This window comes from Erithacus rubecula (assembly GCF_903797595.1).
Source record: "Erithacus rubecula genome assembly, chromosome: 27".
Lineage (NCBI taxonomy): Eukaryota > Metazoa > Chordata > Aves > Passeriformes > Muscicapidae > Erithacus > Erithacus rubecula.
In genome coordinates this window covers 4,511,051-4,525,016 of record NC_136679.1, presented here as the reverse complement: position 1 = coordinate 4,525,016, position 13,966 = coordinate 4,511,051, and the positions used below count along the sequence as shown (strand labels likewise).

The 13,966-nt window shown below is 61.7% G+C and overlaps 1 protein-coding gene across 1 annotated transcript; it reads right to left on the bottom strand.

The window, feature by feature from the left end:
• Nucleotides 1-6: 6 nt before the first annotated feature.
• LOC306812919 (alpha-2-macroglobulin-like protein 1) lies at nt 7-12,479 on the bottom strand. The gene is made up of 35 exons (XM_079327840.1): nt 12,255-12,479; nt 11,270-11,459; nt 10,759-10,921; nt 10,218-10,492; nt 9,553-9,991; nt 9,344-9,428; nt 8,773-8,881; nt 8,583-8,691; nt 7,863-7,972; nt 7,569-7,733; nt 7,225-7,449; nt 6,855-6,912; nt 6,480-6,625; nt 6,134-6,283; nt 5,868-5,966; nt 5,377-5,641; nt 5,204-5,324; nt 4,845-5,070; nt 4,389-4,515; nt 4,060-4,181; nt 3,842-3,893; nt 3,585-3,659; nt 3,257-3,433; nt 3,050-3,131; nt 2,801-2,957; nt 2,625-2,699; nt 2,296-2,452; nt 1,987-2,204; nt 1,681-1,896; nt 1,483-1,601; nt 1,301-1,391; nt 1,099-1,167; nt 904-1,006; nt 681-745; nt 7-614 (listed from the first exon to the last, which is right to left on the bottom strand). Exons 1-34 carry the CDS (start codon nt 12,317-12,319, stop codon nt 693-695), a joined length of 4,893 nt encoding a protein of 1,630 aa, XP_079183966.1. The 5' UTR covers nt 12,320-12,479; the 3' UTR covers nt 7-614; nt 681-692.
• Between the last annotated feature and the right edge of the window lie 1,487 nt (nt 12,480-13,966).

Here is a 13,966-nt window from a genome sequence, read left to right as displayed (position 1 = left end):
AAGAAGTGCTTGACTATATGGCTTTATTTAGACCCAGGGCAGGGGCTGGGGTCCACCAGGCCCTAGCTTCTCTCCGAGCGGTACCTGGCTGGGTTGTGCTGGGATTGCAGTGTCCCCAAGTCCCTCGTGGTGACACTGGCACTGTGTCAGTGCTGGGGAGGGGGCTGGGGTGGCACTGTGGGTTCCAGGGGTGAGGGGTGGTGGGGGCCTGCCAGGAGGAGGGAGGAGCTCTGGGTGCCCTTCAGGTGCTGTGGGAAGGGGAGAGGCCAGAGTTGGCACCCAAGAGCCCCCCTGCAGGGGTGGCAGGAGGTGGCCCAGGGGTGGCCCTGTGAAAGTCCCACTGTGGCTGCTCAGGGCTGGAGAAGCTGTGTGTGTCCATGGGCCTGCAGGAGCCCCTTGACTGCAGATCCTGGGTGAGGGGAGCTGTAGCTCCATCCAGAGGGGCCTTGCTGGGGGCCAGTGGTGCTGGAAGGGTCTCTGGGCCACCTCCTGCCCCCGTGGAGGGTCAGAACCAGGGCCAGGGTGGGAGCAGAGACCCTCAGGCATCCCTGTCCTTGTTGGCCACAAGAGCTGGGGCAAGGATGGGCTGCAGGGATGGGCTGCTAGGCTCCAGGCTGAGATAACATTTTCCTTCTCCTCTTCTAGATGGAATATGGGGCTGCTGTGAGGGCAGTCCCCACAACCTGGCAGGCTCAGCCCCTACCTGAGCTGGGAGGTGCAGTGTAGGCCACATCCACACGGTCACCTGCAAGGGGAGGGGTGGTGACCATGGGCCTGGGAGGAGCTGCTCCCTTAACGAGCCAAAGCTCATCAGTGGGAGTTGGGAGCTCAGCCACACCCCCCTGAGCCCCTGGGGTTCCAGGGGTGCCAGCAGGGCCAGGGGACACAGCCCTGCAGGCTCACCTGTCTCATAGTAGTCGTACAGAGACACGGTGGCTGGCTGCAGGTTGCTCACCAGGAAGTCTTGCTGGGCTCGGAAGGAAAGGGTCTCCTCCTCCTTGCTCAGCTGTGGAGACAGCCCAGGGGGGAGGTGCAGCCACTCAGCATGGGGAAACCCCCCTCCACATCCCAGGGCTGTTGCTCCTGTCCCCATCTCACCTGCTCCAGGTAAATGGTCACCTGGTCAGGCTGCACCTCCACCTTCTTCACCAGGTTCTGCTTCTTCAGCTGCAGGAACACAGCTCAGGAAGGGCCACAGCTGCTCCAGCACCCCAAGCAGGTGTCCCTCCATGTCCCACAGCCCCCAAGGGGCTGGGACCTGTGGGATGGGGTATCCCAGAGGGGGCAGGGGGCTCCTCACCTCCACCACGGATTTCTTGTCTGGGCTGTAGCCCGATGGCAGCTTGGCCTCGATGACAACCATGTTGGTGGCAGGACGCTCCCCGCTGTACCTGCAAGTGCAGAGCCCCAGGGTGGCCTTGGGGATTCCCCTTCCCCTGGCTGCTCCTGTCCTCCCCAAACCCGGGCCAGCCCCAGTCCTACCGTGCCCAGAGCCGCAGCAGGAACTGGGGCCTCTGTGTGCCCGACAGCGGCTCCGCCTCTGCCCGCAGCTCAAACGCCCCGGTGCTGGGAGGGGGGGGCACGTTATAGCGCAGGGTCACCTGGGGGGGGACAGCACAGGGTGAGGCCAGTCAGGGGACAGCAGCAGGGCCCAGGACAGGGGGCCGGGGCAGTGCCCACCTGTGCCAGGGCACAGCCCCGCCCGCGGGTTTGCAGCCTGTAGGTGCCCGGCAGCTCGGCCAGGGCCGCCCGCTGCAGCAGCAGCTGGTTGCTGCTGTCCAGCACAAAGTCCTGCGCTGTCCCCGTGGGCGATGTCACCGTCACCGTGAAGTCCCTGTCGTTGCCATGGGTCAGGGCGGTGTATTTGGCCAGGGCTTGCAGGGCCACCACGGTGTCCTGTGCACAGGGACAGCGCCAGGGTCACCCCTGAGCATGGCTCCCAGTAGGGGCCAGCCGGGAGCAGCCCCTGGAGCCCAGGCCCGGTACCTGCGTGGAGGCAAAGCCCCCGTAGGGGTTCTGCTGCCTGCAGAGCCAGCGGACGATCCGGGACGCTGTCTTCAGGTCAGCAGGGGACACGGAGGGCGGGGACAGGTAGGCCAGCAGGACATAGGATGTTATCTCCACCTCGGCCGGCGCAGCCGCGGCCCAGGACAGCTTCGAGGGCTTCTGAGCCTTCCCCTTCCTCTGCCAGTAGAGCTGCCCCTCTGGGGGAGGAGGGGCAGCAGCTCAGGCCCTGCTGCTGGGCTGGGTCCCTCGCAGAGGTGGCAGTGCCCACGTGCCCCTGCCTGGCTGTACCTGTGCTGACGCTGTGCTGGGCCAGGCGCTGCAGCTGCGCCTGCTGCTGCTCCCGGAGCCCCGCCAGCCCAAACACGTAGGCCAGCAGGGCTTGTGTGTAGGGGTTGTCTGTGCGAGAAGCCTCCAGGCACTTCAGAGCTGAGCTCACTACCGGCTCCTGGCATGGCAGCAGAGTCAGGAGCCAGCCCTGAGTCTCAGAGACCCCAGTGCTGCCCAGCACGACCAGCTGTGCCCAGTTTGGGCTGTGGGGTGGCCTGGAATGGCCAATCCTGTCCCAGCAGCTGTCCCCACACCACCAGACCCTGTGGGGAGGAAGGGTCCATCCTCACCAGCGTGGATAACCCCAGCTCCAGCATGGCTGCCGTCACATACGCCGAGAGTGAGAGCTCATCCGAGACACCGCCCTGCAAGGGACAGCAGGACACGGCTCTGGCCGGCCTGTGACACCAAGGACACCCCACTGCCCAGACCCCACTGTGGCTCCCCAGCCCAGGCCCTGCCCCACCTGCAGGGCGTTGTTGAAGAGTTTGCCCGTGCTGCGGAAGCAGCCGCTCCGCCTCTGGCGCTTCCGCAGCCACTGCAGCGCGTCCGTGATGTGCCGCTCCTCGATGGCCACGTAGGCTCGGGCCTGCCCGAAGGACTTGAGCACAAACGCCGTCAGCCTGGAGCCAGGGAGACATCAGAGGGCTGAGGGTCAGCACTGGGGCTCCCTGGGTGGCAGGAGGGGTGCTGGGTGCAGCTGCAGAGCCCTCACCAGGTATTGCCCCTGCGGTCACTGTTGCCAAAGGCACTGTAGGAGCCATCGTTGTGTTTGTACAGCAGCTCCTGCTGGTACCCTGCAGGAGGACATGGGGACAGGGCACTATTTCTGCGCCCAGGGGACCCCAGAGAGCCAGGTGGAGTAGGGAGGGGGCTGTGGGACAGTGGTGCCCCTCCTGGGGGGGGGCAGGGTCACACTGACCTCTCTGCAGGAACCCCTGTGCCTTGGCACGGATGTCCGGCAGCAGCTGCCCCGTCTTCTCCAGGTACTGCTGGATGTAGATGTTGGGGGCAAAGAGAACCATGTTCTGCTCCCCACAGCCATAGGGCATGGCCAGGAGCCTGTCCAGGTTCTGCAGGGCATTGCCCAGGATGTCACCTGTCCCATGGGGACACATCATCAGGTGCCCCTGCCACCAGCACCCGTGTCCTCCGTGTCAGCTCCGGGTGGTCCCGTGTCCTGCTGAGCCTGGGGATCTCTGCACCCAGCCTTCCCCCGTGTCCCCAGGCCACCCCAGCCTGTCCCTTACCCATCACAGTGACGTGGGCTCTCTGGGAACTCTGCAGGATGTTTGGAGGAATCTCTAAGGAGACTTCTTCAGCACCTGTGGGGACAGAAGGCCATGACAATGGGAATGCCCAGCTCTTCCTGGCCAGCCTCCCCCACCCTATTCCTGCCCAGGCACCTGGCCTTTGGCTCCTCTGGGCTGGTGGCCCTTGTGACCAGTGGCCAAGGACCCCTGGCCCACATCCCACAGCACTGCCAGACACCCCTGGGCAGTCCTACCTTCCTGGCAGAGCAGGGAGCTGTGAGCCTTCTCCACCAGGATCCCCCCGGGCTGTGAGGAAGCAGCACTAGAGTCAGTCAGCAGGAGGGACCTGCCTGTCCCCCTGTCCCCTGGGTCACCCTGGCTTCATGTCTGGGTGCTCTCCTACTGCTCCCCAAGGGCTGTTTGCACCCTGCTCCCAAATCCATCCCATTTTCCTCTTCCACAACCCTCTGACCTGCACCAGCAGTGGCTTTATCACAGTGTCCACACGGCCCTGGGCTGGTACCAGGGGCAGCTCATTGCCACAGGGCTCGGTGGAGCTGAGGGCCTCGGTGCTCACAGTGATGTTCACCTCTCCTGCAGGTGCAAACACAGCCCTCAGTCCCCAGGGAGCCCCCAAACCTGAGCACAGCCCCCTAGGCCTGGGCTGGGTTGGGGGTCCCCAGAAGGGGGGGGGAGTGGAGTGAGGGAGAACTGCCCAGGTGCCCTGGGGTTCCTGCCCACCCTGCCCCGTCCCCTGAGAGGGTCCCCAGGCAGCATTGCAGGGTGGTGGCAGCTCTGTACCCAGGCTGGTGGCTCGCACGCCCCACTGGAAGGTCTTGGCTTGGTCTGCACAGACACAGCCCCTGTAGGAGTCCCCCGCACCTGGTGACACCTCCAGCTCTGCCGACTCTGCCAGTGTCACCTGAACCTGCAGGGCATGGCCATGGCTGCATCAGACCCCACAGCCAGGGGTCTACCTGAACCTCACCTGCACCTGCCAAAGCAGGGCCAGAGCCCCAGCAGCCCCTGCCACACCCCGGGGTCCCTGTTCCATCAGCCCCTGTCACACCCCGGGGTCCCTGTTCCATCAGCCCCTGCCACACCCCGGGATCCCTGCCCCTGTCACACCCCGGGGTCCCTGTTCCATCAGCCCCCGTCACACCGCGGGGTCCCTGTTCCATCAGCCCCCGTCACACCCCGGGGTCCCTGTTCCATCTGCCCCTGTCACACCCCGGGGTCCCGCCCGGCCCCGCTCACCCTCAGGCACTGGCGCAGGTAGTTGAAGACGGTGGCCCTGAGGGTGAAGGTCTCGTGGCGCACCACGGCGTAGGGCAGCGCCAGCTCCACGAAGAAGGGCTGGAAGGCCGTGAGGGTGACAGCAGGGGACAGCCCCAGGCCCTGTGGGGCCGTGCAGAACATCCCAGCCTCCCACTCCGTGATGGCGTCGGGCACCATCACCGTCACCTCGGCAGAGCCGCCCTCCCTGCGGCATGGAGAACATCGTGAGGCCACCCCACCGTGCCTGGTGGCACCACTGGGACACTGCTGGTGCCATCCCGCAGGGAGAAGGAGTCCTGAGGTCCCCAGCTCTTTTCCCTTGGGAACTGTTCTCTCACCCCACAGGGACCAGGTCCCACAGCCACGTCTCTTGGAAATGCACCCGGGGTGCTGAGGGCTCTTCCCTGCCCTCGATGTCTGGGAAGTTTTGGTTGAACACATCCTCAAGATATAGGAAATCACTTGTCATCCCGTAATTGGGTTCTGCCACTGCTCCTGAAACAGGCCGAACAGGTCTCAGCTGGACCTTGCCTGCAGCCAGCACAAGAAGATCCTTTTCCATTCTCTTCCATCCTCTTTGATGCCAAGGGTATTTTCTGGATGGCTCCAAGTCCCCTGAGGACAGAGCAGCCAGGACTGGCCACCAGCTCTTTGCTCTTTTCAGCACAAGGGCTGTGCTCACCTCCAGATCCTCCTATTCCATCAATGGGGTAGTGGAATTTGGGCGTGCAATCTTCCCTGGTCTTGGCATTGGTGAAGAGCTTCAGTGCTGCACCCTGTGAAAAAGCAGAGGTTGTCCACCTCCCACAGCCAGCAGAAGGAATATCCCCATTCCAGCAGTGAGTAGTCCCGGAGCTTCAGAAAGCAAGTGGAGAAGGAGCCTGGGCTTGGCAGGAAAGGGGAGTCCTTTGCCACAAGTGTGGCTTCCCCAGCACTTGGGAGGAGCATGGGTGGCTCCTGGATGGGGAAGAACCAGGAGGACCAGGCAGGCAGAAGCTTCACCTGGAATAACTTGTAGGTTTCCATCTTGTGTCTGCAGTGGCCGGATGGTTCATCCTGGATGCTGTGGGGGTAGTTGAATTCGGGTAGTGCTCTGTAGATCTGGGAATAAAGATGTGCAAAAACCTCCTTTTCAGAGCACAGGGCTCTGCCTGGGAGCCACCACAGCACTGGGTCCATGTGAAGGACACTTGAGCCAGTGTCATCCCACCCCCAGCCCAGGCTGCTCCTGGGGCTGCAGGGGGACCCCAGGCAGGGCCAGCACTCACAGCCTCAGCGCTGAGCTCAGCCTCGGGCTTCAGGAGCAGCACACTGTGATCCACAGCTCGCACAGCGCACAGCGAGCCTGGGGCAGCCTCCAGCTGCAGCCTCAGCGCCGCCCCAGGCAGGGCCCTGGCCTCTGAAAACGCCATCTTCACCTGCACAGGGACATCAGGGGACAGGGCAGAGGGCAGTCACCTCCTGTGGATGGGCTGGGCCGAGCCACAGGTAGGGAGGGTTCTTCTCAGAGCGTTTGGGGGTCAGGGAGTGGGTTGAGAGACCGTGACACTGTGATACACCTGGAGCAGGATGGATCCCAAGGCAGGCAGCCATGGACAGCCCAGTTCTTCTCACCTGGTTGGGGAAGCACTTGGCCACATAGAGCTCGGTGCTGTCAGCCACCATCTCGCCGTTGGGCAGCACCACGTAAACCAGCAGCGTGGCCATGGGCGCCAGCTCCACCCCAATGGGCAGCTCCAGGGAGAGGGAGACTCTCTGTCCTGGGCCATGGAAAGCAGGGAGATGTTACCCAGACAAACTGCAGCTGCTCCAGCCCTGGGAGTGTCCAAGGCTGGGTTGGACAGAGCTTGGATCACCCTGGGAGAGTGCAAGGTGTCCCTGCCCAGGATGGACTTGGAGGCCCCTTCTAACCCAAACATTCCATGGTTCTGTGAGGAGCAGGCACAAGGAGCAGAGCCCTGCACAGCCCCTCCTTGCCATGGGACATACCAGGCTCTGCAGTGATCTCTTTCCTGAAGATGCCAGTAATGGTCCCCTTGGCCAGGACCTGCAGAGGAGGGGGTGAGAACAAAACAGATGCTGAGTGTGGAACCCAAATCCCCTGATGGAGGATGGATCCACAATGAGAGTTCTGGCATGATTTTTAACTGTGCCCAGTCTCCAGCTCCCCAACTCCCATGGGGGTGCAGGCCCAACAGTGGCAGCAGCCACCTCCTCTGGCACGTCCCTCAGTCTGTCCAGGACAGGTTGCTCATTGTCCTGTCCCTGGGGACATCAGCATGAACATTTGTGGAGCTCTGGCCCTTCCTACACAACCACCCCAATTCTTGCTGCCCTCCCTCCCTGGGCCAGGGCTCACCATGAAAACCAGATCCAGGTTCTTGGGCTCACTGCCTAAAGCCTCCTTGCCAAAGATGGAATCCAGGTGGAAGAGCTGGGGATGGCCACAGGGCAGCTCCCCCTCTGGATCACGGATGTGCAGGAAGCTCCCGCTCTCTGACGAGTAGGGCATGACTGTCAGAAAGGCCTCTGGGAGGGCGTCTGCTGAGTCCTCCTGGCTCTCAGCTATCCTGTCGACTTCAGCCTGATGTGGGAATCAGGGGGGGAATCCACCCAGCAGCCCCCAGGCTGGTGCCACTCCAAGGCATCCACTGGAGGAGCAGCTCCAGGACCTGCGAGGGGGGACACGGGTGGGGCACTTACCCGCAAGGAGACTCTGTCTCTCCAGCCAGAGGCGTCCAGCTGGAAGGAGGCTCTCCCTGAGCTGTCTGTCACAAAGCTGTGTATCTTCTCTTCTCTCTCGTTCATGACCTGGAGCAGGACCTGCTTCTGGGGCAGCCCAGATCTGCCGGCTTGCTGCACCCAGATCTGTGCCAGGAGGGAAGGGGAGATGCTGCAGTTTGGGGCTGCAGCCATGGCAAAACAGGGCAGGGGTTGGGCAGGACCAGGCTGGGAGCAGCAGGGTGAGCCCTGCAGGGAGAGGGGACCCTCCCTTACCGTCCCGGTGTAGGGGAGGCCGGGCTTGTAGACATGGTCGGGCTTCTCAAAGGTGACTCTGACTGTTTTGGGTAAAGCCTTGCAGCTCTTGGTGCTCTCCATCTCGAGCCCTGAGGAGAGAGAGTGAGGAGCTCAGGGAGCTGCAGGGACACAAGGCACAGCTTAGCTCCAGCCAGTGACCCTGTCCCCAGGCAGAAAAGGTCCCTGGGCATTTGGGCTTTCCTCCTGCAGCTCCAGCATGGTTTGCATCTCCTACAAGAGCAGCAGAAGTCCTGCGGAATATTTCACATCTAAAATTGGGGTGCAGCTGGGGCCAGACACTTCAGACAAGACTTCACTAAAGCAGCATCACAAGGGGCTGCTGTGCAGCAGGGACAAGCACTGCTGTCCCTTCTCTCCAGCCAGGCCAGGCACTCCTGGTGTGACGAGGTGGTGAGTACGGGATGAGCTGGGAGGCAAAGCCACCCCGCCAGCCTAGGTGAACCCAACCACTCTGCACTGCCAGGACTCAGCTCCCAGCACTGGCAGAGCTGCTGGATCTTTGAAAGGTGTTTTTCCCTTTCCTCTGCTTGGAATTGCCAGTCTTACCAGGCTGACCTGACTCACACCCCACCCAAACTCCAACCCTGCATGTGCACCCCTAAATCCCAGCAGTGCTTTTGGGTGTTCCTGGAGAAGATCAATCCCTTGGGGGCACGTAGGGGACACTCCCATTCCCACCTGTCCCATCCTCCACCAGCAATGCCTTGACTTCAAATTCCTCTCCCAACTTCAAGGTGGCCTTAAAGTCAGCCAACGAAACCTCTGTGGAAAAGCAGCCGTTCTCCGTCTGAAGGGAAGATCAGCCCTGTCAGCAGCATTCCCAGGAAGGAGCCATGCCAGTGACACCCCCCGTGCCGGCCACACCCACCTGCCCAGTAACCTGGATGCAGGTGCTTATCCTCTCGAAAGGCAAGAGCATCTGGCTCAAGCACAAGTCAGCCTGGACCCTCCCCTGGACAGGCTTCCCGTAGGTGTAGCTGTGTGGGGACAGTGGAGAGGCTGTGCCAGGGGGCTCACCCTGCCAGATCCCCCCATCCTCCCCGTTCCCTGTTCCCAGATCCCCCCATCCCCCCCGTTCCCCGTTTCCAGTTCCCCCCATCCCTCCCATTCCCCGTTCCCAGATCCCCCCATCCCCCCGTTCCCTGTTCCCAGATCCCCCCATCCCCCCCGTTCCCAGATCCCTCCATCCCCCCGTTCCCTGTTCCCATTTCCCCCAAGTTCCCCCCGTTCCCTGTTCCCAGTTCCCCCCATTCCCCGTTCCCAGATCCCCCCATCCCCCCCATTCCCTGTTTCCAGATCCCCCCATCCCTCCTGTTCCCAGTTCCCCCCAGTTCCCCCCGTTCCCTGTTCCCAGATCCCTCCATCCCCCCATCCCCCCCGTCCTCCGCTCCCAGTTCCCCCCAGTTGCCCCCGTTCCCCTTTCCCCGTTCCCAGCTCACCGCCCACAAATCTGCACAGGTATCGTCTCGTTCTTCTCCCGCAGCGCGCTGGGGAGATGGATGATCACCTCGAACTTGGGCAGCACTGGTGGACAGGCACAAGGACAGAGGGTGGTCACTCCCAGGACAGTGACAACATCTCCTGGGTGGCTGGAGGGGGTCAAGAGCTGCTGCCCATGGTGGGATCCCACATCCCAGTCCCGGTGTACCGTATTCCTTCACGCTGAAGAAATGGCTCTTCCCCTGCACTCTGATGGTGTAGGTGCCCAGGACCGCCTCCGAGGCCAGCGGGAAGGACAAATCCACGATCCCCTGCCGTGGAGTCACCTCCCGCCACTGTGCGATGAGGTTGTCCCTGGCATCCTGCAGGGACAGCGGCATCAGCGCCCGGGGAGCCCGGCAACCACCCCTGGCTGTGTGCTGCGCCCCTCTCCCAGCCCACCCCACTCCCCAGCTGTCCCAAACTGACCTCCAGAACCACCAGGTGCAGCTGGAAGGCAAAGAGAGGGTGGTCAGAGGAGTAATTCCATTCCTTGGGGTCTCACCAGGGCGGGCACAGCCGTGGATGGGGCACAGAGAAGCTTTTCTGTGGGATGCTGTGAACTTCCCAGCCCTCAGGATGCTTTGGGATGGATTTTGAACCTGGCTCTAGCAGGGATGAGCCGAGGGCACTGCCAGCATGGCACAGAGAGGTGGCATCACTAAGAAGTGCCTTAGGAAGGGTGTAGAACCCCTTTAATCTGAGAACATCCTGCACTTCCAGGGACCCCAGTGATTGCTCAGAGGTGCCAGAGCCTGAGCCTGCCGAGATTCCTGGTGTTTGATGGATACCAGCACATTCCCCACTTCCCACTCACCAGGGCTGCATCCCTACAGGGAGCTGGTGTGGGCACATTCCCGTGCCACACGTGCCCTCTGCTTTCTCCTTCCTGATCCGGCTGCACCCCTGAGAGCACAGGGCAAACCTGCCCCGGGGGCAGCTCCCTGGGCAGAGCTGGCCCGGGCAGCATTCCCAAGGGGAAAGGTGACTCCCACACCTCTCCCACGGCTGCAGGGAGCCCTTGCTCACCTCCCCATCTCCCAGCCCTGCTCTCACCTTCTGGTTGCTGGGGGTCAGATCTTTATCCAAAGAGACGACTCGGAACTTCACTGGGAAAGGAAACCGAGCTGGAGGAGTGGCTTCATGGCAGGGAGGGGAGTTCCCCATGGGAAAGTGGATGGAAATCCACCCTGAGCCCTCACTGTCCCTCCAGCAGCACGGTCTCCAGCGAGCCCCGGCACTGCCCTGTGCCAGTGCTGGGCATTCCAGGACATCCCAGGATAATCCCTCCCGTTTCCAGGCAGTGCAGGAGCAAGGCTGGGCCTCTCACCCCTCTCCCCCAGCAGGGCAGGGTGGTCCCTCCTGCCCCCCTCACCTTCCTGCCCAGGCTTGTAGACGGCCTTGTCTGTCTGGATGAAGATCCCGGGGCTCAGAGTTCTCAGCATCACATTCCTCGACTGGGAGACACTCAGGGAATCTCCTTGGATCGACAGGTGCAGGGCCACGATTTCCTCTGTCCCTTTGGCCGGGGCTGGAGCCTGCAGGGGGAGCAGCAGGCTCGGGGTGAGCACAAGGACAGTGCCCAGCCTCCCTCTGGGTGATCCAGGGCACTGGCCACCCCCAGGAAACCCTTCCCCAGCCAGGGGCTGGGCAGGGCTCCCCAGCACCCTGCAGGTCTGCAAACAGCATCCTTCCAGCCACGGGATAACCAGCTGGGCCTGGAGGAGTTCTGTCAGTGTGACAAAAGGGGTGAGACTCTGCCACAAGATGGGGACGCCACATCTGTTCCCAGTCCTGTGTGGAGCTGATGGAAATGACCTGGAGACCCCCAGGGCCCCCCCTTGCCGCTCCCAGCTGCTTTGGGGTGACTTTGGGGCGACACTCACAGGGAAGGTGACGTTCAGGTGCAGATGAGGCTCCAGGACCTCTGTGGTCAGCAGGGTGGTGGGTGGGGTGCTGCTGTTCCCCTGCAGCTGGACATGGAGCTGGACAGGCCCCTGGAGGTCACTGAGGTGCACCCAGAGCGTGGCAGGGTGCGGGTGGTACAGCACAGCCGGGGACACCAGCACGAAACTCCTGGCAGGGACAAGGGCAGGAGAGCCCTGGGGTGAGGGACACCCAGCACGGCTCCAGGAGACCTGGAGAATCCCCTGGGAGCACAGGAACCCCCTCCCAGCCTCCCCTCCCTGCTTCTGGGCTGCCCCTGGCTCCTCAGCTCAGCTCTGCAGCTCAAGGCACAGCAACTCCTCAGAGCCACCAGAGGCACCAGGGCCGTGTCCTCAGTGCTGCTGGGCAGAGAGAGCCCCAGCCTGAGCATTCCCACCCTGGGCAGCAATCAGGGCACGGGAGGGATTGAGTCCCACCAGGAATTGCCAAGTGGCTGAGGCTAAACCACCCCAATAAGCACAGGAGGGATTGAATCCCAGCAGGAATTTCCAGGGAACTGAGGTTAAACCACCAAAATAAGCACAGGAGGAATTGAATCCCATCAGAAATTACAAAGAAACTGAGGCTAAACCACCCCAATAGGCACAGGAGGGATTGAATCCCAGCAGGAATTTCCAGGGAACTGAGGTTAAACCACCCAAATAAGCACAGGAGGGATTGAATCCCAGCAGGAATTTCCAGGGAACCGAGGTTAAACCACCCCAATAAGAACAGAAGGGATTGAATCCCAGCAGGAATTTCCAGGGAACTGAGGTTAAACCACCAAAATAAGCACAGGAGGGAATTAATCCCACCAGGAATTTCCAAGGAACTGAGGTTAAACCACCCCACTAAGCACAGGAGGGATTGAATCCCAGCAGGAATTTCCAGGGAGCCAGGTTATAGCCATCCCAGCAGGCACAGAGGGACACACAGGGCACTTACGGTGCTCCAGAGGCCCTGGCTGAGAGGAGCAGGATGGTGAAGAGGATGGGGAGGGCTGCAGACATCGTGTCTCCAGCTGGGTTGGGTGTTGGGAACAGCCACAACCTCCTCCTGCAGCTCTTGGATCACTCTGGATCTGCCTCTGATCTGCTGCAGGTGCTGAAAGGGGATCCTTGTGTCCCATCCACTGAGGAAAGTAGGGCTGGCAGAGGAACCCTGAGCTCCTGCAGATAAAGTCCAGGCAATGTTTGCCCTCTGTCCACAGCTTCCTGGGGTCAAGGATCCCAGGGACTTTTGCAATATTGAGAAAGATCCCTGGAGTTTGAATGTTGGGCAGGAGCCACATCCACACAGGTTTATGGGAAATGATTTCAGGAGGCAGCAGGAACACGTGGAAAGGGAAAATAGGGAGCATAGCATGAGGAGGGGCTGGCAGCTGGGGGCAATTTCTCAGAAAGGGAAAATTTACAGGTATTTCAAATTTGGACTGATCACGTGCCCCAGGCTGGATTTTTGCCCAGTTTTCTCCAGTTTCATTCAATCTGGATAGAGGAACAGGATGGTGCTGGGATGTGGCATCTCTCCATCTGCTCCCATTCCACACATAGGAGCTGAACACTGAGCTGCTTCCCTCTGTCCTGGTGGGGATTTGGGACAGTTGAGGATCTCCATGACAGCCCCACAGTGTCCTGAGCACAGCCCCTGCTCTGGGGCCTTGCAGCTCCCTTCCATGGAACCATGGAATCACAGACTGGTTTGGGTTGGAAGGGACCTTAAAGCACTTCCACCCCTGCCATGGCAGGGACACCCCCACAGTCCCAGGGTCCTCCAGACCCTGTCCAGCCTGGCCTGGGCACTGCCAGGGATGGGGGCAGCCACAGCTGCTCTGGGAATCTGTGCCAGGGCCTCCCAAGAAGTCATGGATAGGGCTGACCTTTCCTCTGGGATCTCAGGGCTCTGTCCCCACGCTTGCCCAGCTCAGGTTTTGCTGGACACAGCTCCATGCCCACCTCCCTCTGGAGCAGCCCCACAGGCTGTGGGTGCCTGGAGGGGGCTGGACCTGCCATCCCCAAGGACACAGGCAGGAGCAGGAGCCTGAGTCCTCCCTGTCCTGCCAGGATGTGGGGAGAGTCAGTGCCCTGCCAGACATCCCAGTGTGGTTGGATGGGACAAGGAGCTCATGGCCCCCCCAGCACTGCTGCCAAGGCCACCACTGAGCCCTGTCCTCAGGTGCCACATCCACACAGATGTGAAATCCTCCCTGCAATGGGGACTCCAGCACAGCCCTGGGCAGCTGTGCCATGGATGGGCAGGCAAAGCAGCTGGCAGGGCAGTCTTGGGGGACCAGCAAAAGCAAGCTGTTCCCAGAACCCCCATTCCAAGGTTTTTTCCTCTCACCAACCACTGACAGTGGAAAACCCAGACAGGGCTCTGGCTGGGCCCTGGCCCTCCAGGCAGGACAAGGTTTTGTGCAGAGCAGCTGTGGCTGCCCCTGGCAGTGTCCCAGGCCAGGCTGGACAGGCCTTGGAGCAACCTGGGATAGTGGAAGGTGTCCCTGCCCATGGCAGAACTGGATGGGCTTGAAGGTCCTTCCCACCCAAACCATTCCATGATTCTATTGGTGCTTCACACCCAAACCCAAACTTTGGGCAGTCAAACCAGCCCCAAGGTGGTGGGAGTGTGGTGGGACCCCCAGGCCAGTTCAGAGCTGA